The sequence below is a fragment of the Sceloporus occidentalis genome, unplaced genomic scaffold (assembly GCF_023333645.1).
Source record: "Sceloporus occidentalis isolate IW3139 unplaced genomic scaffold, rSceOcc1.0.p SCAF_5, whole genome shotgun sequence".
In the NCBI taxonomy this organism is placed as follows: Eukaryota; Metazoa; Chordata; class Lepidosauria; order Squamata; family Phrynosomatidae; genus Sceloporus; species Sceloporus occidentalis.
Window position 1 is genome coordinate 44,575,971 of NW_028316985.1, and position 25,467 is coordinate 44,601,437.

At 43.0% G+C, this 25,467-nt stretch overlaps 1 protein-coding gene across 3 annotated transcripts; it reads right to left on the minus strand.

Annotated features, from left to right (window-relative positions):
• Positions 1–1,067: 1,067 nt before the first annotated feature.
• On the minus strand, positions 1,068–25,467 carry LOC149312104 (diphosphoinositol polyphosphate phosphohydrolase NUDT4B). Of its 3 annotated transcripts, none has more exons than XM_089523974.1 (5): positions 25,013–25,467; positions 9,380–9,490; positions 5,986–6,030; positions 4,348–4,432; positions 1,068–3,581 (listed from the first exon to the last, which is right to left on the minus strand). In XM_089523974.1, exons 1-5 carry the CDS (start codon positions 25,109–25,111, stop codon positions 3,379–3,381), a joined length of 543 nt encoding a protein of 180 aa, XP_089380100.1. In that variant the 5' UTR covers positions 25,112–25,467; the 3' UTR covers positions 1,068–3,378. The 3 variants fall into 3 exon arrangements, with proteins under 3 accessions (XP_089380100.1, XP_089380099.1, XP_089380101.1); XM_089523973.1 differs by having other exon boundaries at positions 4,348–4,435; XM_089523975.1 differs by lacking the exon at positions 25,013–25,467 and adding an exon at positions 10,194–10,358 and having other exon boundaries at positions 4,348–4,435.

A 25,467-nucleotide genomic window follows, 5' to 3' on the forward strand; every position in this document is an offset into this window, starting at 1 on the left:
GCTCAAGGCCGCGTATGGCGCGCCCGCACTGTATAGCAGAAGGAAGAATAAGGCATAATATTTTAAAAGAGCATGAAAAAACAGCTGAATGGATCTGGTTAAAATTGTAACGATGAGCAGCATGTCTGTTGTCAAAAACATTTAGTAAATGATCCCCCTAAAATGGAACGATATTTGTTAATATAAATCCGCTGAAACTACAGCAGTACAGTTTCTACACTGCATGATGAGTAGCCAACAATCGATTGCCTGAAGCGAAGGACAAGATGAACTCTCCCCTCCCCATAAACAAGAAGCTATTGAACAATATTCCAGCATTTAACTATAGGACATAATCTGAGGGCAGATGACTGGGTTAAGTGACAGGGCACAATACATGGTACACATAGCTTTGTTAGGTAACACCTTGCCCAGTGGTAGCACTGACATTGCAAATGGCCTTTTTTGACAAGATACACCCAATTCTGTAATGGCTGAGTAAGTGTGAGAATTCATTTGTACACAAGAGAAATTTAGGCTGCAGTTCTATACATACTGAATTCTATGGGATTTTCTCCTGAGTCAAGAAGTCTATTTTCTCATATACTAAGCTGTTAACCAAGCTGCATAGTTTCAGCTGGAGAGGTGACAATCCTGCAGCTGTCACTTATAGCTGGATGTCACATGCATTAGCCTCCCCTGGTGGGAACTAAGTCATGTTTATCTGGAGTACCACATAAATGAGAGATTAGTTTTTTTTTGTGGTGGTAGTGTTATCCACCCTTGAGTCAATCTTGACTTGTGGCAACCCTTTAGGTGAGACATCTCCAATGCTCCACTGCTCTGAAAAAAAAAAAAAGGGGGAGGGGGAACGAAGAGTAATTGTCATGCTGTAGTATAATTCAACTTTTTTTCTACCAGAGATTCTTATAGCACTTGCAGTGCACCTCTAAGGGTTATCCACACATGCTCAAACTTATCTGCAATTATGGGAGCATAAAGAGACAACATGAAAGCACTGCAACCAGAGGTATTTGTATGAAAAGTTACATCATAAAGGAGCCTTAGTCTTTTTAGGTTATGTTTTATTTATTTTTTTATTTTGGAGGTTTGTTCCAGATATAAAAAGTCAAAATTCTTACATCAGTCTTAAAAGAAAGCCATGCACATTTCAAAATGTTTACAACTTAAATTGTAGTTTTTCTTCAATTATTTGTTACTTTTCAGAAGTATGCTGAGCAATTATTCCCAACATTTTGACAATAGTCCCGGCTAGTTTGCAATAAGCATTCAGGATGACATTTTCACTTGTAACAGCCTCTATAAGCTGCGTAAATACTCTTGCAGTGTTTGGATGGCATGTTCCCAATAAACTATTCACTGTAACAAGCTCTCGCTACATTAAATCAAGACCTGTCTATAGATGTTCGATAATGATCCTTTTGACCTTGCCATAAATAAGCCCATCTGGTCCGAGTCAACTTTTATCCATGCACCTTGTGAAGCCAACTACAGGTTTAAAGGTCACCTATACGGAACTTAGTCCTAAATATTTACTCTAAGAATATTTCACCCTATGTCTTGAATCTTTGCATGTTTAATGGCAGGGGGATGCCAGCCTCCTTTCTGGGGCTATACAACTCTGTGCTTTAATCTTGGCAAAAGAGGTCATTGCTGTCATGTTGCCTGCCTGTTCCTCCAAACATTTTGCTGAGCTCACATGTATATTAATGAAATGCAACAATGATAGCCATTTGTCATTCCAAATGTTAATTTTAGAAGTCAGTTTCAGTAAGGGTCTTCATCTTAAGTTGCATAGGCTGAAGAGATCTGTACACCAATATAATTAAAACTATGTGGCACGGCAGCCTGGAGTATTTATAAGCCATCACCTTTGATTTGGGTTAGCATTGACAACTGTACATTTTTTTTTACATAATACATAATGATAGAAACCAAACTAATCATGCATTATCAATATACAGTTTCTATAAGCATGGCTGGGTTTTATGTCCCAAAAAGCAAAACTTGAGATGAAAGTAGCGGTAGGAAACAAACCCATTTGTTCATATGTTTGTCACTATCAAAACCAACAGATGTTTCTTATCTTACCACAATGTCATCAGCAAATTATAACTGGATAATGCATAGGAGTGTGGGTTGAAGAGCCAACTGAGAACTCAAGACAAAAATGCATATATAGTAGGAGCCACCCATTTTTCCATATGATTAGTGTAACATTTCACATTAATGGATCTGCCATCACGCTGTACTATTAACATTCTTCTGACTTCATCTAAACCATAATATGGAAATTAAAGGTTTTCAAATACAAAACTGATGACCTACTGTCCACTCAGCTGTCTAAGCCAATACCACCTGTTGGTTCTAATCTGTGGCAGATGTTCAAGTCTCCCCTAATAGTTGTATTTAATGTACCCTTGAAGGAACGATTCAAACTTTTGACTGATGTTCCTTATTCAAATGCATTTATATGGCACAGTATTATTCCCCCATTAGAGAGAAAGTTTATGGCACCAGTATTTTCTGCAAATTGTAACAGCAAATGGGTTGATTTTCAGCAGCATTTTTTACACAATGTGTTGAAATTAGTGTGTATGATGGCCACCTTTTTCAACTAGTGCTCTTGTGCCTTATAACAACTTACCATAAGCAGAAACTCTATAGATGAAGATATTGTGACTGGAAAATATTCAGCTATTCAGGTTTCTGCCTGTTATGTAGCTATTAGAACACTAAAGTCTTAGGTGGTAACCAAGTTGTGTAAGCAATAATATTTACATTACATTTAGTTTCCACTTTACACTATACACTATTTTGATTATTTACAGTGGGGTTGGTTATGTTACATAGAATGAGAAAAGACAACTTTCACAACAGAGGTAGTTTTTTTTTTTACCTCAATCACAGTTCTGACTTTAGGGGAAAAATAATGCTTTTCAGAGGTTTCTGGACAATTTAGAGAATCCATACATCCATGTTTTAGTTGCAGACATTAAAAAAGGGACTGGAGTCCACAGACGTTGGTAGCCTACCCAGTAAAAGTGTCTATACTACACCAAATTTCCCCCAAATTAACTTAATTTTAGGAATTTAAAGAAAAAAGTTAGGCCAAACAAAATGCCAAATTATAAATTTACTATTTTTAATTCAGCACTTAAATTATCTATGCTTTAAAAAACCCATAAAGAGGGCCATTTAAGGCATTTTTAAAAATCCATATATGGCTTTGGTTTACTGAAACATTACACATTGCTAAAAAAGGAAAAAAAGTGTATGTATGAACATAAAGAACACTCATTCAAGATTTCAATGACTATAAACATGACCAGTAAAAGACCTGCCCTTGTGACGGTGAACAAAAAGTAATTTCCAAGTTTATCTTACAGTAGAGGGCAGCCCAGAAGTCTGTGCTGAAGTAACATAGAGAGAGGTGTTATCAGGATGAGAAGAGACTACAGAATTTCCATTGGTTGGTGAACACCCCAATTTCAATTTTTCCAGGTACTCTGCATGTACAGGCTTGTGACACTGAAGGACCTTGATTGCATCCTCAACTTTAAACCATTCTCTTTTTCTTCCTATAAAAAGGGAAAAATAAAAGTTTCAAAAATTGTCTTGGCCCTTCAAATATCTTAACCTCAGGAATTGTTACTGCAACTCCTTAACTTACTCTAATTTTTAAAGCCTAAAAGATGCCACAGTAGCCAGAAGTAGTGTAAATACTCCAAGAAATATCCTAGAAATGCACTGTTCATTAAAAGCATGCTTCTGCTCTTAGTAATAACACAGAGAACAGTGAAAAGCAAGAGTATTAAGAAGCTAAGGCAGTCAATTCTATTCATGAATTTTCCAAGTTAGTCTTGTGACCTTGGATACTGAATAAGGATTTGGAGCTACAAGTAAAGGTTTCTAATTACCACAGCTGGCTGGGTGTTTCAGTGTGAAAGATTAATGTTTCTAATGTATTATGTGCAATGAAAACACAAGTTAGTATATTCATCTGTTTCTTACTTATCTAATGTCTTTTTCCCTCCTCAGCTTATATGCTATGATGGTTAATTAAAACAGGGAGCATTTTGATTACTACTGAACTCTCATTACAACCCACATTCTTTTAATAAATTTGGAATTTCAAGTGTTCAGAAATGAGCAGTAAAATGGATTTATTTACTATCAAAGGTGCTGAAATTGAGTTAAAATTTTAATTTGAACTTTTAAAAGTACAGCTACCGTTTAGCATGATACTGCAAGTTAGACACCAGCTGTATCAGAGTTGTCCTAAAAATAGCACTGTTCTGTTATTACATTACAAGGCTACCATATGCAGGGAGAAAAAACACTTGCCTATATTAACTGAATCCTCCCAGTCTTCCAGGATTTCAGTCACTGTAAGAACATAAACGTAGGTCCTATGCTTTCGGTCTTGATTCTGCTTCAGTGTGAAAAAAGGAAAACACAAACCTTTTAATTCACATTTGCAGTTTAAAATATTAAAATCACTTCCATTTTAACCATTCCATTATAAAACACTGCTCAAAGTGGTTAACAAAAATATTTCAAAATTCAATATTAAGGCAAAGTAATCAATTAGATGGAACTAAGCATATAACATACCTCCAATGTACTTGCTGAGATTTGAGGTAGATAGTAATTTTGTCCAGTGGCAGCTTAGGAGCTGGTGACCCCAAATCAAGAAGAAGAAGTGCACCCATGTCCTCTGATACTATCCCAAGAAGTCCTATTCCTCCTCTCTCTTTAAAGAGCAGGCAGCCATTGTTATCAACTCTTCAGTGCTTGCCCCCCTCCCATCCACAAACAATCCCACGCCCCAGTTCTGTCTGCATGCTCCCTGCCTTTGTAGGTAGACTGAATAACAGTAGCATCAGTGAGTCCCCCAGTTCTGCTCACACACTACTGAGAGAAGGTGGGGCAATATGGAACATAGATTTTGTTTTGATTGCTTGCTGGAACCAAGCAACTATGGCAAGGGGTAATGGGAACATCACTAATACCACTGCATACACCATCTTCCTAGCCTCCTCCCAATATCTTTGTTCTAACCACCATTTAAAGCAATAGCCAGGCTTCACATCTCCCTGCCTTCTTTTTATTCAGCAGTGTATAAGCAATACTTCTGTAGGAGGAGGTGACACAGTGGTGTGTTCTTCGTTTCCCCCCCTCCTTTTCCTTCCATAGCAAGGTTTGGGAAGCACAACAGTCAGCCTGCAGTAACTGACTAGCTGGCTGCCCAGGAGCCTTGTCCTCTTCTGACCAGCCTTTGTCCCTGGTTTTGTCTTCTACTTGACAGGAGAACTGTCATGTTAAAAACAGGTTTCCACTTCATCCACCTCTTAATCATGTAATCTAACAGAACATGCTTTAACAAATATCAAATACTGGAGTAGTATTCACACTATACTCATCCCTCCATATTTGCGGCTTTGAAATTTTCGGATTTGATTAATATATTCTCTCTAGGAATATCTAGGTCCTCCGGTGCAACTCTAACTGAAAGTTGCACTGAAAAACGTAGAGATTCTTAGAGAGAATACCTTACTAGGCATTTGTAGCTCCTCCAGTGCAGTTCTATGGTCGGTGTCTATTGGACGTTGACTACAGAGTTGCACTGAAAGACCTAGAGATTCTTAGAGAGGTGTCCTCGCAGGTAAAAACATGGTGTTTTTGTTATCTGCAGATTTTCCATATTCACAGAGGTCTTGTGCCCCTAACCCTAGTGAATATGGAGGGACAAGTGTATACTGAATCAGTTTCTCCACACCTATGAACTTCTTCTGCATAGATATTGCAGCATTGTACAATATCCAAATGTAGTCTTGTTCTTTAAAAGAACCACAGAAAAGCATAAGTCCTTAGTGCAAGGATATGTTTCTAGGTACTCTCCTCCCATCCTGTGTTAACAGATGTGTAAGATAGCATTTTCCAGAGTGTACATCTAAGGTTTTTTTTTCACGAACAGCTCACCTCAAATATGCCCAGCAACCTGCCTAGTTTTCCCTTCACTCCAGCCTGCAAAGAAATACAGATAATCAGAAACAAAACAAAATTAAATGCACTCAACACATATGATACTAGTTTCATATTCTTTTGTGCCTTATCTTGACCCTCTACAATTTCAGTGCATGCTAAAACATTTAGATTGTGTACATCTTTTTCAATTCAAGCATCACCCAAAAACCTGTTTGTATAACACTTGACAAAATTTCAGTAGCCTTATACTTTTAAAATAGCTTATATTTGACAAGCAACTAACAAGGCAAAGGTATGTTCGTGTGTATACATAAGGATTACGTACGACCCTTGTAAAATTGAGAGATGCTTCTAGTCCTGAGCATTTGGCTGATTTTAATGCAGGAGTAGGTGAATTAGACTGGGTGATGGGCTGCAAATTGGCAACAGTTTCTTGCTCAACTGTCTGACAATTGATTTTTGTTCTTGTGGTTTATATACATTCTTGTGGCCCAGAAAATGGTTTGAAAGATGACTGAAAGGTCTCAACAAAATTAACATGGGGGATCCTGGAACCAAACCTCAGCAGATAACAAGGGTCCACTATAGTTCTTTGGTGTATTGTTTCCATTGGCTTTTTATTTGTGCTTGGTTATGTAATGTGTTTCCCTGCTGGTTGAATAGCATCCCCTCTGTAATACATACAGGGCCCACTGTATGTATGATTGGAAAAGCTCCACAATGAAGAAAACTGATAGGAAGAAAATCAACTCATTTGAAATGTGGTGCTGCAGAAGAGTTCTACAGACATGAGGATTGCTAAAAAGACAAATGAGTCCTAGAGCAAATGAAGTCTGAACTCTGCCTAGAAGCCAAGATGAATGAACTGAAACTGTTGCACTTTGGCCATATCATGGAATGACATAAATCACTAGAAAAGACAATGATGCTTGGTAAGGTACAAGGCAATAGAAAAAGAGGAAGATCCCATTACAGGTGGATAGACTCAGGAAGCCATAACCCTGAGCCTGCAAGACCTAATGACAGGATAGCTTGGGGTCTCTCATTCATAGGGTTGCCATCAAAGTCAACTTGACAGCAGTTAAAAACATTACATGCCATATTACTCCTCTTCCACCATGTGTGTGCATACAGTGTGTTTACCTATCTTTCACAACTATCCACGTATCTGAATAAATGGGATGCACTTATGCTCAAAATTTGTTTAACACTTAAAGGTGCCAAAAAACCTCCTTCGTGCTTTTGCTCTTTTTATCTTCCAGTAACACCAAAAATCAAGAGCACAGTCTTGCAGCATCTTACTATATGTGACATTTATTGGACAAATGTAACCCTGGTCCTGTATCTATTTTATAAACCAGCTATTTGATACTTATCGCACTGATTTTAGTGAGGCCAATTAAAATTTTATAAGTCTAGACACACCCCCTACATATTTGTCCTCTTTGTGGTATAACTTCAATGGGGAGTATGCAATGCCATTACTGTTATCTGGGCCTCTTTGAAATATCCTTTCTCATACATGTGCCCTTGATGGATTCTTCATATAGTGTTAGATGGCTGGTGGAATATTCTTCAAAAATCATGACTTCCTTAAAAAACAAATGGTATTGTGCCTCACTGATTTTGCACAAACCACATTTTATCACACTGAACAGCAGCAAACATTTCAGACACCATCATAAACTGTTAGGGATTTGTTTCTGCATGTGTTTTAAGTATCTTTGCTGTTCCTAGCAAAACACAAGGTCATTATCATAACCAGCTGATGAAGGCCTGCAGGCTTGACATTATCCTGTATCCAAATAAAAAAACAGGCCAGATACAACAGTATCTCTCTCAAAGAGGACACTTCTCTAGATGCTTGGGTTAACTGAAATCTTGTTGAATGTATACACCTCCACTATCATATTCGTTTATATTTACATTGGTTATTACTGGTATGAAATCATGCTTGAGTGTGTGTTGTGCCCCAACAGAGTTCTCTTAGAGGCCATTCTTTGTGAAGTGTACATATATGATTTGGGGTGGCCTAAAGCTAGCTTTGGGGTAATTTATTTATTTAAATTATTTATTAACTTTTTAGTTATTAGTGGCATTATCTGTCTATGATTTTACTTATTAATGGCAAAAGGTTGCCCCGAATTGCCATAGCACTGCTTCTGCATACTGTATGAGAGGTGTGGGAGACCTCACAGAGAACCTTGGGTCTTAGTGGTGCTGCCTCAAAGCAGGTTACTTCACCCAGGCTCGCTCTAGGTAAGATTTATATAAACTATGATTACACACAAACCCACATGATTCCTGCAGGTCTAACTCCTTCTTAGGAAATGGGATTTGCTTTTATAAAAATTGTTATACATCACATATGATAAGAATTTTTATCCTGGCTTGTTGCCTAATAGAAAGACTATACTCGTCTCCTGCTTTCCAGGCTCCATTAGTTATTGGAATCTCTACTTTATGTTTTGTAATAAAATAAAATAAAATAAAAAAAGAAAGAAAAAAAGAAAAAAAATGCAAATGAGTAATGGTGAAATGTGCCTGGTTCCAAACTGTCAAATTGAAAGTGCAGGATTTCTAGTGAAACTGCTCTGCTACAAAGGTCATAGCAAGCTGTTGAGAGGGCAGATTTGTGTGCACCACATGCCCTCTTCCAGCTAGGCTAGATTACTGCCCTCAAGTACAGTAGGGGCATTTTATTCTGTTTGGGTGGCTTGTGTATACATGGTTTGTCAGGGAGTGCCATCCAACCTCTTCTTACACAGCAGTGTCTTCATACCTCATCACCTGGTGGGTGAGGGGCGAGAAGCAGCAGTGGCCCAAAAGGCACAAACTTTCAGCCCTGGGCTTTCTCCCTGTGAGGAAGCCTGGGGCCAGAGAAGCCAGGAAGGGTGTGTGTCTACTCCCCTACCCTAAAGGGGGAGGAGGAACCAACCAGGTATCACCCCTTTTCTGGTTGTCAGCTAGTGTGGTCTGCACCCCCTCAGTGACACCACAGTTCCCACAAGCAACAAAATGTCTGCACTTGAACACGAAAACAGCATCAGAAGATTGCTGCTGCTACATAAAGTATGCTCAACGCATGCCTGCTTGTAAAGAATAGCAATTATTCCCAAAGAAGCACTGATTTTTTTCAAGTGTAGCATATAGATGACTAAGCACTGTTACTGGCTGGAACCATAGTTTGAGTGATAGTCAAAAATGAATCCACCTAGGCCATCTGCACAAAAAGCTGATGTACAGAAAGCTGATGTACCTTCTGTCTTTAACAGCCAGTTACTTTTTATGTGTCACATTCTCCAAGTTTGCTTTGATACAGTATTAGATAAAATCCAGAGAGAAATCATCTATATTTTATTTCAAATGGAAAGTTCTGAACTATTACCTCTTCATAGACTTCTCTGACAGCAGCACCACCTGGTTCCTCTTCTGGTTCCATTCCTCCACCTGGAACAATCCACTGATCTGGATACCGGCTGCTGCTTACTAACAGCACCTACAAATAAAAAATATGGCACTTTCTTATGACTTTGGAAATTTAAAACCTGATGGGGGACTTCGTAAAAACCTTTTGCAAAATCAGCACACTGTGAATTCTATCTAAGCAAGGCACACTGGCCTACATCCAATACTTAAATTTTATTAATATAACAGGTCTACTCTCATTGGGGTGAAGAACTGGATTTAGGCCACTAAGTTTAAGGTAAAAGATCTGGATGTGAAAATCTATAAATCTAAAGATTCTACACTATTCCTCTTGCTGTAATCTTATTTAAATTTACATATACATTTATAAAAGTGTTCAAGTCACACTTAAGGGCTAAACATACAGCCACTTAGCCACCCCTTTCCTAACCAGATCGGGGCTGCAACAACCTCACGCCACAGCCTTGAACCGGCCTTTCAAAGGCGCAAAAAGGAGCCGCAAAAAGTGGCTTTTTCACCCCCCAAAAGAGTGGCATAGCTGCTTTGCCACGGCTATACGGCGCTCCTTCAGCACTGCCTTGTATGGCCTGAGGAGCGCTACGATGCTGTGCACCGTCTGGAGCAGTGCACAGCGTCAGGGTGACCAGGGGACAGAGTTGGACGTGCGTCATGAGGACACTACGCCCCGACTCTGCCCCCATGCTTGCCGATTATCTAGACCCATTTCAAACTGGCTTCAGGGCAGGTTATGGAGTTGAGACTGCCATGATCACCTTGGTCGATGATCTCCAACTGGGCATCGACGGGAGAAGTGTGACCCTGTTGGTGTTTTTGGACATCTCAGCGGCTTTCTATACCATAGACCATGGTATCCTTCTGGAACGCCTGAGAGATTTGGGTATTGGAGCACTGTGTTGCAGTGGTTCAGATCCTATCTCTCGAGTAGATTCCAGGTGGTGATGCTGGGAGACAGTTGGTCTTGTAAACAGGAGCTGACATTGGGTGTCCCTCAAGGTGCCATCCTGTCTCCCATGCTGTTTAATATTTACATGAAGCCCCTGGGAGAGATCATCTGGAGACACGGGGCACGGTGTGATCAGTACGCTGATGACACCCAATTCCATCTCTCCGTGTCCCTGACTGCTGCAGTGACCAAGGATGGCATCTCTCCTCTAAATGCTTGTCTTGAGTTGGTAATGGGCTGGATGAGGAAAAACAAGCTCAAGCTGAATCCAAAGAAAATGGAGGTACTTGCGATAGGAACCCCTGGACCGGGTGGGGAGGTTTGTCAACCAGTCCTGGACGGGGTCACACTTCCCCTAAAGGATGAGGTTTGCAGTTTGGGAGTGCTCCTGGACTTGTCCCTACAGTTGACATCTCATGTGGAGGCAGTGGCCAGGAGTGCTTGGTACCAACTTCGGTTGATACGCCAGCTGCGCCCCTCCCTGGCTCAGAGAGACCTTGAGGCAGTGGTGCATGCACTGGTAACCTCTCGCTTAGATATCTGCAATGCGCTCTACATGGGGCTACCTTTGTACCAAGTTCGGAAGCTTCAGTTAATCCAAAATGCTGCAGCCAGACTGGTCACAGGAACATCAAGATCAGACCATATTACACCAATATTAAAATCTTTACACTGGCTGCTGATTAGCTTCCGGATGCAATACAAAGTGTTGGTCGTTACCTTTAAAGCCCTACATGGCTCGGGCCCAAGTTACTTAAGGGAACACCTCTCCCTACACAATCTGCCTTGCACTCTTAGAACCTCAGGGAAGAAACTGCTGGAATACACAAAAACTAGACTGGTCACTACTTCCCATAAAGCTTTTACTGCCGCGGCCCCAAAATTATGGAACAACTCACTGGAAGAGATCCGTCTTAAAGGGCCCATTCCGAGCTGGGGCCACAAGAGTTAACACTGTGGGGACTACCACTCCCAGCAGGCCAGGTTTGGGGGATTCTGGGAGTTACAGTCCCACAGAAAGGGTGCCTACGTTGAGGTTCACATACAGAATTCTGTACAAGTCGAAGGACTAGAGAGAGCACCTCTCAACAGGAAGAAACCTGGCCAGCTAACCCCACTGGCTCAATATAGTAACAACGCTGAAGTTCTGAAAAGCCCTGGGGTTCACATACAGAATTCTGTACAAGTCGAAGGACTAGAGAGAGCACCTCTCAACAGGAAGAAACCTGGCCAGCTAACCCCACTGGCTCAATATAGTAACAACGCTGAAGTTCTGAAAAGCCCTGGGGAGCACCCATGTTCTGATTGTTGTGGAATATTTGAAAGGGTGAAAGAGGAAAATAAAGGTCTCAATATCCATATTAAAAATCTGCAACAACTCATAGGAGACTTGCTGAACAGGCTTGCTATTGGCATCAAAACTCAGGAAGATGTGAAATGCGAGGAACCTTCTCATCAATGTTGTTGCAAACTGGCAGAGATAAAAATGGATAATGAAGGCCTGAAAAAGAACGTAAGAAACTTGAAGGAAGTGCTGCGTGACCTCCTAAACAAGGAGCTTAAATGAAAAACATCGTCAAAAAGTGCGCCACAAAGGATTCTGAGAAAGCGTGGCAGTGGTCTGTCTCTGGACATGGTGGGGGTGGGTGGATCTTGAAGGGTAAATAAATATTCTTGGATAGTTTAAAAAAAAAAAAAAAAGAAGGCATTAAAGACAGATCTCTTCTGGTGGGCATATCCACCTGACCTGCTATAGTTGAATACTCCCACTCTGCTTTGATAATATGGAAAACAGACGACGATTCAGATGCTTTAATTCCCTTATCGCAACACTGCTGGCTGATTAGTATTGTATTGTATAGTATTGTTATATAATGTTTTTAATCTGTTGTGCACTTTGCAATTTGTATTTTTGATATTGATGTGATCCTGCCTTGATCTGTAGGGAGAGGTGGGAAATAGAAATAAAAATTTATTATATTATTATTAATGGCTGGTGTGAACAGGACCTTAATCACCACATTTTAAGTATGCTGTCATACATGGTAGGATACAGTCATAGTCTACTGCAAAACTGTCAGTTTTAACACTACAAAATTAACAAACAAAAAAACTTTATTCAAAGCATATGAGACCTTCACTATAGATTCCAATTGATGCTTATTCTATAGATTTTTTTTTAAATAAAGGGCTCTCCTAATTGCAGGGACAGCATGCATTCTCTTGCTTAAGCTCTGAGTACCAGAACAATAAATGTTGATGTGAACTATAGGTATGGAATCATATACAGTATATAGTTCACAACAGAGGCCATGCACATATTCAAAGATGCATGCAATGTCACTATATCACCACAGAGAATAAGGGAGATCCAATTTGCGAACACGAATGAACTCCATTTTTAAATCACAATTTATATTTAACAGCAGAAAAACAATCCAATTCAGAATGTCAATCCACTTGTGAGTAAAAAAATTAAGAAAATTACAAATATGTCAAATTTCTCTTCATTCTGAAAGAAATATTTTTCTTGACATAATGTGTGAGCTGAAGCAAGTTTTGCATTCACTTACTGAAGCACACGTACATTTCAGATGCAGAACAATAGCACCCTGCTTGTAGATATAAATGTTTAAAAAGTATTTACTGTACATTAAGTACTATACTGTACTTCAAGCCTATCAATTGGGTATTCTTATGTGCATGGTACCATAACTGCAATCACCACTTAAGCAGAATTATTCAGAATACACAGAGTGTATGATTTTGCTCCAACAAGTGAGGAAGACCCAGCATATTTTCAGTAATGTAAAGCTGTACCTGAAATTATCTTTCATTCAAACATATTCTTGCTTTACTGAGGAAAATACAGAGGCTTTTGCAGAACTCTCTTTTCTATTAAGACTTTAATAAAAGAAAACCAGAAGAGACCAAAATTAACACACACTGCACAAGATTTTTTGACCTTGTAGTTCAAAGTTCCTTATTTTGCTTGCATGATTTCTTCATGTCTGATCAGTTTACTGTGGTTTGAAAGCAAGACAGGCAATACATATCGTTGAAGCATATGAGCATCTGTTGCACTTTCCAATGGGGCAGCTACAAAGAAAAAGGAACCTACAAATGCGAGCAAACCAAATACAGAGATGCAATAGGGATGTAGCTTGCCTTTTAAAAATATGTTTGGTATCCTATAGGACAAACGAAGTATAAACCATTTCCCTTACATCAGTGTGTGTCTGTGTATGTGCCTTGACATCACTTGTTGACTTATGGTGACTCCATGAATTTCACAGGGTTTTCTTAGGCAAGGATTTAACTAAATTTCTAGAAGTCAAGGATGCTGAATAGTTTTTGCAGCTACCATTAATTCAATTAGTTTTTATTTCTTTTTCAGTGAGGGAAATTAATTCAATTAGTTTTTATTTCTATTTCTATTTCTTTTTCAACGCTTTTGCATGTGAGTGACCACCAACAATTATGAACTAGATTATTCTTCCGAATGAAAACACTAGCTTAGTGAAATTGTTTCAATCAGCATTTGCATTGTCTAACTTCTGATCAGTGATCCCGTTTACTAGTACAGGGAGGAAGGGGTCATTGTTTTGCTTGCCTGAAGCTTAAATGCATGGCTTTGCACCATTACATAAGACTCAGAGCCATGACATATCAAAACATGACACTGTTTTGAATGACTGGCGATAGCATTAGAGGAGAAAATATCTCCAAGACCTTATATACACTCAATTTTAGTTTTATATAATCTAAAATCAATTTTCTAGACACAGATAGGTAAACCAAATTTTAGAAGGCAACTGTTGTATTTATCAAGAACTTCATTTTTTTTAACTGAACCACAGAATGCCATATTAGTTGCTTAGATATTTTTAAGTTTTTATAAAAGATACGTACTCCCTGTAAAATTACTGAGTGAAAATTTTATTATCTCTCAATAGTATTGCTTCCCTAACGGATGATTACCCTCCAGCAATGTGTCTGGTCCAGCCATATACACAGGCTGCACTGGTGCTGCAGAACTAATCCAGTTTGATACCACGTTAATTGCCATGGCTCAGTGCTATGGAATTCTGGGAACTGTAGTTTTATGAGACATTTAGCCTTCTCTATCAGAGAGCTCTGGTGCCACAACAAATTACAATTCTCATAATTTCATAGCATTGAGTGTGGCAGTTAAAGGGCCAGAACAGGCAAGAAGGGGCAGCTTGAAGCTGCCCCTGCCCAAGACAGATTAGGGCCATGGCAAGCACACCAATCTGCCCTGACCCCTGGCCTAAATAGGAGCAAAAAAGATCTGCTCATATTTGGGAAACAGCCAGCTTTCCTGGTCCAACTGCAGCCCCAGGGTGGCTTCAAGACGCTCCAGCATCGATCCACGTTTACATGCCACACGATCGTCTTGAAGCTGCCCATGTCTGGGTGGCTTCCGGGCATTGTCACAGCATGCAGCGTATAAATGCTACATTCCCAAGATGCCTAGAAGGCATCTTTAACAAACTGTCTGTTCGGGTCCAAAGTGGGACCAAACTGGATTATTTCTGCAGTGTGAAATCAGCCACACCGAGTTAAGGTTGAATTTGAAAGATCATTCCCAAATATTCTTATCACTCGTTTCAATATATAAGTTTTATCAGCCACTCCTTTATAGACATCCACATAAACCTTAATGCGACTTGTTCCAAACTTGCTTCAGCCTTTAACTCGCATTTGTAAGCTAAAACCTACCAGAACGATTTCTACTTCCATGTATTAGGTGCCAAAGTGTTCCATACTCCAGCCAAGGCAAGGACAGTCAGAAAGGCCATTCACACTGTTTACTTTCATGCTATCTATGTGACACCTTTGTGCATAAAGCAGATAGCAATCATACAATAAAGTTACAAAACAGAAAAATAACCAAGTCCCAACATCTTGGACTGCCTGAAGGAAGAGGCCCCTGCCTCCTAAACTGTCATCTCGGCCTCAGAGGGAGCCATCAGGCAGACCAGCAACATCTTGGACTGCCTGAAGGAAGAGGCCCCTCCCTCCTCAACTGTCATCTTGGCCTCAGAGGGAGCGATCAGGCAGACCAGCAACATCTTGGACTGCCTGAAGGAAGAGGCCCCTCCCTCCTCAACTGTCATCTCGGCCTCAGAGGGAGCCATAAGGCAGACCCAGTAACATCAGGGACTGCCTGAAGGAAGAGGCCCCTCCCTCCTCAACTGTCATCTTGGCCTCAGAGGGAGCCATCAGGCAGACCAGCAACATCTTGGACTGCCTGAAGGAAGAGGCCCCTCCCTCCTCAACTGTCATCTTGGCCTCAGAGGGAGCGATCAGGCAGACCCAGCAACATCTTGGACTGCCTGAAGGAAGAGGCCCCTCCCTCCTCAACTGTCATCTTGGCCTCAGAGGGAGCCATCAGGCAGACCAGCAACATCTTGGACTGCCTGAAGGAAGAGGCCCCTCCCTCCTCAACTGTCATCTTGGCCTCAGAGGGAGCCATCAGGCAGACCCAGCAACATCAAGGACTGCCTGAAGGAAGAGGCCCCTCCCTCCTCAACTGTCATCTCGGCCTCAGAGGGAGTCATCAGGCAGACCCAGCAACATCTTGGACTGCCTGAAGGAAGAGGCCCCTCCCTCCTCAACTGTCATCTTGGCCTCAGAGGGAGCCATCAGGCAGACCAGCAACATCTTGGACTGCCTGAAGGAAGAGGCCCCTCCCTCCTCAACTGTCATCTTGGCCTCAGAGGGAGTCATCAGGCAGACCCAGCAACATCTTGGACTGCCTGAAGGAAGAGGCCCCTCCCTCCTCAACTGTCATCTCGGCCTCAGAGGGAGCCATCAGGCAGACCAGCAACATCTTGGACTGCCTGAAGGAAGAGGCCCCTCCCTCCTCAACTGTCATCTTGGCCTCAGAGGGAGCCATCAGGCAAACCCAGCAACATCTTGGACTGCCTGAAGGAAGAGGCCCCTCCCTCCTCAACTGTCATCTTGGCCTCAGAGGGAGCCATCAGGCAGACCAGCAACATCTTGGACTGCCTGAAGGAAGAGGCCCCTCCCTCCTCAACTGTCATCTTGGCCTCAGAGGGAGCCATCAGGCAGACCCAGCAACATCTTGGACTGCCTGAAGGAAGAGGCCCCTCCCTCCTCAACTGTCATCTCGGCCTCAGAGGGAGTCATCAGGCAGACCCAGCAACATCGAGGACTGCCTGAAGGAAGAGGCCCCTCCCTCCTCAACTGTCATCTCGGCCTCAGAGGGAGCCATCAGGCAAACCCAGCAACATCAGGGACTGTCTGAAGGAAGAGGCTCCTCCCTCCTCAACTGTCATCTTGGCCTCAGAGGGAGCCATCAGGCAAACCCAGCAACATCAGGGACTGTCTGAAGGAAGAGGCTCCTCCCTCCTCAACTGTCATCTCGGCCTCAGAGGGAGCCATCAGGCAAACCCAGCAACATCAGGGACTGTCTGAAGGAAGAGGCCCCTCCCTCCTCAACTGTCATCTCGGCCTCAGAGGGAGCCATCAGGCAAACCCAGCAACATCAGGGACTGTCTGAAGGAAGAGGCCCCTCCCTCCTCAACTGTCATCTCGGCCTCAGAGGGAGCCATCAGGCAGACCCAGCAACATCAGGGACTGTCTGAAGGGAAGAGGCCCCTCCCTCTTCAACTGTCATCTCGGCCTCAGAGGGAGCCATCAGGCAAACCCAGCAACATCGAGGACTGCCTGAAGGAAGAGGCCCCTCCCTCTTCAACTGTCATCTCGGCCTCAGAGGGAGCCATCAGGCAGACCAGCAACATCTTGGACTGCCTGAAGGAAGAGGCCCCTCCCTCCTCAACTGTCATCTCGGCCTCAGAGGGAGCCATCAGGCAAACCCAGCAACATCTTGGACTGCCTGAAGGAAGAGGCCCCTCCCTCCTCAACTGTCATCTCGGCCTCAGAGGGAGCCATCAGGCAAACCCAGCAACATCAAGGACTGCCTGAAGGAAGAGGCCCCTCCCTCCTCAACTGTCATCTCGGCCTCAGAGGGAGCCATCAGGCAAACCCAGCAACATCTTGGACTGCCTGAAGGAAGAGGCCCCTCCCTCCTCAACTGTCATCTCGGCCTCAGAGGGAGTCATCAGGCAGACCCAGCAACATCAGGGACTGCCTGAAGGAAGAGGCCCCTCCCTCCTCAACTGTCATCTCGGCCTCAGAGGGAGTCATCAGGCAGACCCAGCAACATCAAGGACTGCCTGAAGGAAGAGGCCCCTCCCTCCTCAACTGTCATCTCGGCCTCAGAGGGAGCCATCAGGCAAACCCAGCAACATCGAGGACTGCCTGAAGGAAGAGGCCCCTCCCTCCTCAACTGTCATCTCGGCCTCAGAGGGAGTCATCAGGCAGACCCAGCAACATCGAGGACTGCCTGAAGGAAGAGGCCCCTCCCTCCTCAACTGTCATCACGGCCTCAGAGGGAGCCATCAGGCAAACCCAGCAACATCGAGGACTGCCTGAAGGAAGAGGCCCCTCCCTCCTCAACTGTCATCTCGGCCTCAGAGGGAGCCATCAGGCAGACCCAGCAACATCGAGGACTGCCTGAAGGAAGAGGCCCCTCCCTCCTCAACTGTCATCTCGGCCTCAGAGGGAGCCATCAGGCAGACCAGCAACATCTTGGACTGCCTGAAGGAAGAGGCCCCTCCCTCCTCAACTGTCATCACGGCCTCAGAGGGAGCCATCAGGCAGACCAGCAACATCAAGGACTGCCTGAAGGAAGAGGCCCCTCCCTCCTCAACTGTCATCACGGCCTCAGAGGGAGCCATCAGGCAAACCCAGCAACATCAAGGACTGCCTGAAGGAAGAGGCCCCTCCCTCCTCAACTGTCATCTCGGCCTCAGAGGGAGCCATCAGGCAGACCAGCAACATCAAGGACTGCCTGAAGGAAGAGGCCCCTCCCTCCTCAACTGTCATCACGGCCTCAGAGGGAGCCATCAGGCAAACCCAGCAACATCAAGGACTGCCTGAAGGAAGAGGCCCCTCCCTCCTCAACTGTCATCTCGGCCTCAGAGGGAGCCATCAGGCAAACCCAGCAACATCAAGGACTGCCTGAAGGAAGAGGCCCCTCCCTCCTCAACTGTCATCTCGGCCTCAGAGGGAGCCATCAGGCAAACCCAGCAACATCAAGGACTGCCTGAAGGAAGAGGCCCCTCCCTCCTCAACTGTCATCTCGGCCTCAGAGGGAGCCATCAGGCAGACCAGCAACATCAAGGACTGCCTGAAGGAAGAGGCCCCTCCCTCCTCAACTGTCATCTCGGCCTCAGAGGGAGCCATCAGGCAGACCCAGCAACATCTTGGACTGCCTGAAGGATGAGACTTCTTCCTCCTTTAACTGTGTTTTTTATTGTATTATGATTTTACTGTACACCGCTATGATCATCGTGGAATAGCGGTATATAAATAAAACATATTATTATTATTATTAAATGTTTCAGAACATAGCCTCATTCTCTTTTTGTATTCGCTATAGCATTATATTCTCAGATCAGATAGACAAAATCATCCAAGGTTCTGTCTAAGGTAGGAGAAAAACTAAGAACTGAATTCTAATTTGAATAACCATCTGCTTGAATAGGCTTTGACCCATTTGGGCTGACTATATGATACTTTTGTCTCTTGCTTGAAAACAGAGCACCTTACCAATTACAACTTATGATATCCCTGCCCCACTTTTGCAGTTATATGTGGGTCCCCTGCTTTCACTGCCAATGTTGCTGCCACAAATTATCGCAGCAGAGTGGTAAAAAGTGTTGCTTTCACTTAAAAACTAATTCCATTTTTTTGTTTTGTACAAGATCTATGTCCTTTTAAAAAAGGTACTTGGAACTACAAGTATCACTCTTCCTGCTATCAAATTGTGGTGCCAGAATTGCCATAGTATGTGGACCCCACTGGTTCCACAAGGTTAGTAGTTCGGGAAACCTTATTTAACGAAAATTTGCCTCAATCAGGAGAACTCACCAATCAGGATACACTTACTAGTAGCTGATTTTTTAAAGCTATCTGAAACTACACAGAAATGCAGATGCCAGCTCCCTTCCTCATTATTATAGATAAGTTTGATTCTGGTTAGCCCTACAGAAGCTAATTAAAAGTCACACATAGCCTCTACCAACTGACAGTTTTTTGGCAATATAGTTTTCTGGCAATGATATAGATAGATAGAGATATAGATATAGATATATAGTTTATATAGTATTAATCCTCACACAGAAAACCAAGATATTAACAGGTACCTGGTACAGGAACTGCCAAGAATGTTTTTTTGTAGCAGAACATTTTGTTTCATATTTCTAAGCATCTGCAATTTCTTTGATTTCATTATGTCTGTTAAAATCTATTTTGCAAGAACATGAAGTTGCAGTCTGCATGAATTTTGAACAACTTTGTGACATACAATATACTTTTGAGAAAGGGAGAAGAATGATCCTTTTAAAGAGAAAAATGCTTTGGTTGTTCCAGGATAATATCATGGGACCCAAGCAACTATCGTTCCTCTTCCTGAAAATGTGACAAATTCTTCCATCAACACTAGATCTTCTAAGTCTTTTAAATAAGCACAACTCAGTTTACAACAACGGACAAACTTTGTCCATATATTTCTCGGAAAGTACTGGATCTGCCAAGTTAGTTAATTCAGAACTATTAAATATTCTGGACAAGTGTTTAGTTGCACAATGTAAGATAGTTACTGCTCTATCTTCTTGAAAGTACAGTATACAATTTTATCTATGTTAAGATTTGAAGTAGCTCTCTTTTCAGTATGACTAGAGCTCCCTCTACAGGCCCCATAGTATGTGAGAAGTTGAACTACAGAAATAAATCTGATTTAAGATATGCTAACTAGGCTACAGAAGTAATTTTATCCTTTCAAAATGCTGTATCAGTAAAACTGTTCAATTCCAGTCCTAGAAGGAAGTCTGCAATGATACAAATACAAGTAGTGCATGATTTACCTCATTGATAAGCTGTAACCTCAGCAGATTTCTACCCCCCCATGCCCAAACCCTAATTTTAAGAGTATGTTTAATGTAAACACAATTTTAAGTTTACATATCTGGGTTTTAAATTGTGTTTTCACATCTACTCTCTAGACATCAACTGGAGATTAAAGAGAACATTCCTTATCAACTGCTCACTTCAAGAACCAAACTCTCAATTTACAGAGAGAATAGTAGATTGAGAAACTAGGAGGGAAAATTCTATTTTACTAACATACAGTATGGCGCTGCCAACATAATCAAACCATATTTACATGCCATAGTATTGGCAAGAAAGGAGAACCACTGCTCTTCTGAGCAAAAGCTTTAATGTTATACCTGCAAGTTAGATAGACACAATTCACTTTAGTTAAAGAGTTCTAATTGTTTTGTGTATCACAGCACCATATGGGTGAAGCAGTCTGTCTTGCAACAGCTTTAGCAGTAAGATCCAACTACACTGTATATTGGAATGCTATAAAATTGGATTATGAAACATGGGATATATACTTTTTGCCAACAAGCTGCTACAGCCAAGTCTGATTTTGGCAGAACTCTCTCTGAGTTGTGTGGCAGTACCATCATGTACCGTTGTTGGCAAAGATGTAGATACTGCACAAGAAGCCTGAGCTGTTCTCCTACAATTTTAAAGCATTTCTAAAAGGCAACTAGCACTTGTTATTTCTTAGACATCATATATTTAGATTACTGTCCCACATTCTACAGACAGCTAAAAACTAGTGGTCCCTCCACATTCGCTGGGGTTAGGGGTGAAGGACCGCTGTGAATGTGGAAAAACCACTAATAATAATAATAATAATAATAATAAACACTATTCTTTTCACCCGAGAGAACATCTCTTTAGGAATCTCCAGGTCCTCCAGTGCAACCCTTTGGTTTAAATCTGCCAGAAGTGGATCACAGAATCATGTTGGAGGATCTACAAATACAGAAGTGTCTTCTCTAAGAACTTTTAGGTTCTCCGGCACAACTCTTATGGTCAACGTCTAGCAGAGTTGCGCTGGAAGACTTAAGAGATTCCTACAGAACACACTAATCAAAACCGCAAAGAATCAAATCTGCAAAAGTCAAAACCGCAAATGAGGAGGATCAACTGTACATTAACATACCACCTACAACATACTCATATTTACTCAGGCAACCACTCCCAAGCAATTTTGTATATTACTGCATCTTCTGTTCATGCTTTCTGCATTTTCAAAAGCCTAAGGTCAGAGACATCAACAACACTGTCAGAGAGCAGCATCTTCTTGACTAGGTCATTGGCTTAGGTAACTGGAGTAGCACTAGAAGTCTCAGGAGGGGATTAACACATTCCCCAAAGTGTGGGGAATGCTGACTTCTTGACAGCACTATTTGTGACATCAATGGATAATGACATCTTGCTTTGAAATGCAAGAACATATGTAAAAAACATTAATATTGTAGCAAGACTCTACATAGAAGGTGGCAGGACAGGCAGGTTTCCATGCTAATGGAATTCATAGCACATGCATGCTATATTTTACTTTTTTAAGGACAAGGCAACTAGTGCAAGAAAGTGTCTGAAAACAATCTATTTTTACCTGTCCTTCACCTTACAAGCAATTTTTTTGACTCACACCTGTAACCACTCCATCAAATGCAGTGGTTTTTATTTCACAATGATGTTTCAAAGCTGCTACTACTACTTTTGGTTGAGAAAGACTGTAACTTATTGGTAGACCCCTAATCAAATATTATAAATATATAGCTGTTCTGAATAGATATGAAAGCAATAAAGATGTGGCAGCAGCAAGACAGAAGCCAGAAACAGGTGTGTATGAGCCTTCAAATCATCTGACAGAGACCCCATGAATTTCATAGGGTTTCTTAGGCAAGAGATACTGAGAGGTGGTTTTGCCAGTTTCCTCTACTGAAATATAGCCTACAGCACCTGGTATTCATTGGTGGTCTCCCATCCAAGTATTAACCCGGCCCTGTTTAATGTTCAAGATCAGACAGGATCAGATATTGTATCCAGTTCTGGGCACCACAATTCAAAAAGGATGTTGACAAGCTGGAGTGTGTCCAAAGAAGGGCAACCAAAATGGTCAAGGGTCTGGAAACCATGCCTTATGAGACTTAGGGAGCTGGGTATGTTTAGCCTGGAGAAGAGACAGTTAAGAAGTGAAATGATAGCCCTGTATAAGTATTTGAAGGGATGTGCTACTGAGGATGAAGCAAGCTTGTTTTCTGCTGCTTCAAAGAACAGGACAAGGAGCAATGGATTCAAACTAGAGGAAAAGAGATTCCACCTGAACATCAGGAAGACCTTCCTGACAGTAAGAGCTGTTTGACAGTGGAACACACTCCTTTGGAGAGTGGTGGAGTTTCCTTCTTTCGAGGTTTTTAAAGAGAGGCTGGATAGCCATCTGTTGTGGGGTGCTTTGATTCTGTTTTTTCCTGCATGGCATAGAGTTGGACTGAATGGCCCTTGAGGTCTCTTCCAACTCTATGATTGTAGGATATGATAGCCCTGTTTAAATATTTGAAGGATGGAGCAAACAATGGATTCAAACTAGAGGAAAAGAGATCCCACCTAAACATTAGGAGGAACTTCCTGACAGTAAGAGCAGTTTGACACGCTCCCTTGGAGAGAGGTGGGTTCTCCATCTTTGGAGGTTTTTACACAGAGGCCGGATGAGATCCTGCATGGCAGAATGGAGTTGGACTGGGTGGCACCAGAGGTCTCTTCCAGCTCTATGATTCTAGGACCTGGTGCCTTTAAGGTATTACTATTTAGCCTTCTCTTGCACAAACAGGAGCCAATGCCGCCTACCTGTCTGCTCTGCCAGCGGGGTGAGGCCAGGGGGAGAGCAAAGTGAAATGGTGTCACAAAAGCAACTTGATCTGCCCTCTCTCTCTCTCTCTCTCTCTGCCTGAAGAGGTCGTTGAACTCAGACCATGCCGTTCGGAGGCAGCCAGATCTTTCCGGCTGGCAAGACTATTCAGGACGATGCGCCATGCCCCAAACGCCCTCGCTGCTGTCTATTAAAGGGGGGCATGTAAAGACTTAACCTGATGGCTTTTATAGCAGAGAGGCTTCATGCATTCCAGTGTTTTAATTTCGTCCTTTGATCCGCTCTGCATTGGCCTCTCTTCCCTCTCATTCCCTACCTTGCAACCACAACAAGATGGATGGATGGATGGAGGGATGGAGGGATCACTCGCTTCTTGGCAACGCCCCACACAAAGGGGCCTGAGGAGAAACCCAATCCAACCAGGCTGACCAGATGTCCTCGCCAGAAAGGAGGACCTTCAAGAACATGGAGGACCTGACCACATCATAATAGCTAAAAATAAAACATCCAGAGAAATGTAAATGCCTGTAAATTCTTAGTCCTGCTGAAAATGGTAGACATTCAAGAAGCGTGGGAGGACCTGCCCCCAAATAAAAGCTAAGCAACGCTCCTATTACAATGTGAAACGCATCCTTCTTAGTCATGATCAAAATGGAGGGCATTCGAGAAAGATGGAGGGCATTCGAGACACGTGGGGCGGCATGGCCAAATATGAGCTAAATATAAATACATGCTTCTCGGATGTGTTCAAAATGGAGGACACCTGAGAAAGATGGAGGGCACAACCAAGTAAAAGCTAGGAAACACTAATATAAATGTAAATTCCTGCCTCTTAGCTGTGCTCAAAATGGAGGACATATAAGTAAGATGGAGGACATGACCAAGTAAAAGCTGAGAAACACCAATATAAATGTATATTTGTGCTTCTCAGTCATGTGCAAAATGGAGGACATTCAAGAAAACACGGAGGACGCTGACATAAAAGCTAGAAACAATATAGATCCTTGCTTCTTAGTCATACTCAAAATGGAGGACACTGAAGAAACATGTAGGGCATGGCCTAATATAATGTAACATAAACTTAATATAAATCCACCCTACTCAGCCCTGCTCAAGACAGAGGACACTTTGGAGGACATTCCTCCCAGGCAGAAGGCTGAAAGGGAGGACGACGTCCTGGAAAAGGAGGACGTGCCCGGCCACCCTCAAAAGGGGTCCTAAGTACAAAGGAGAACAAGGCACCGCAAAATAATAATAATAATAATAATAATAATAATAATAAATTGTAAGGCATTCAAGAAAAAAAGTGTAGCCAGATTACTAAAGCTAAGCCAAAAAAGCACTCCTAAAATATAAATCCATGCTTCTCAGCTCAAAATGGAAGACGCTTTTTGGACGTTCCTCCTGGACAAAGGAGGCTGGGAATGAATGGAGGGGACGCGTCCGGGGAAAAAAGAGGACGCTTCTGGGAAGTTCCTCCTGGACCAAGGAGTCTAGAAATGAATGGAGGGGGACGCGTCCGGGAAAAGCAGGACCCTAGACTAAGGGGGGGGTTGGATTGATGGTAGGGGGGCATGCAGAAGAAGACGCCTTTTTGGAGGGTGGGGATGAATGGAGGTCGGAGGGGGGGCGTGTCCGGGAAAAAGAGGACGCCTTTGACCATTCCTCCTGGACCAAGGAGCCTGGAACGAATGGAGGTGGGTGGCGCGAGTCCGGGAAAAGGAGGACGCCGGGAGGGAAGGAAGGCAGGGAAGGGTCCTCCTCCTGCTGCTGCTGCTCACCTCGTCCTCCCTCTCGCTGCGGAAGCAGAGGCACGCCGCCCTCTTCTTGAAGCCCTCCCGGTCGTAGGTCCGAGTCTGGTTGGGCTTGAACTTCATCATAGAGGCGAGCGAGGGAGGAGGAGGAGGGCTCCAAATCGGGTCCCAGAAAGAGTCAGTCGCCGGCGGAGAGCGAGGAGGAGGAGGAGGAGGAGGGAGACGGGGGAGGAGGGCCACCCGGCGCCGCCGCCGCTAACAACGGAGGAGCCCTCGAGGTTGATGCTGCTGCTGCCTCGGCCGCCCTCGGACCCTCCCCGCCGCCGCCGCCGCCATGGAGCCTCTATCCCTCCTCCTCTTCCTCAGGAACAACCGCGTCCTGCCTCGACCTGAGTCCCTGGCGATGAAGAGGCCGCCGTCCTTTTTCCTCTCCGAGGCCGTAACCCTCTATTTAACCGTAACGTACATTCCTCCGCCCGCAG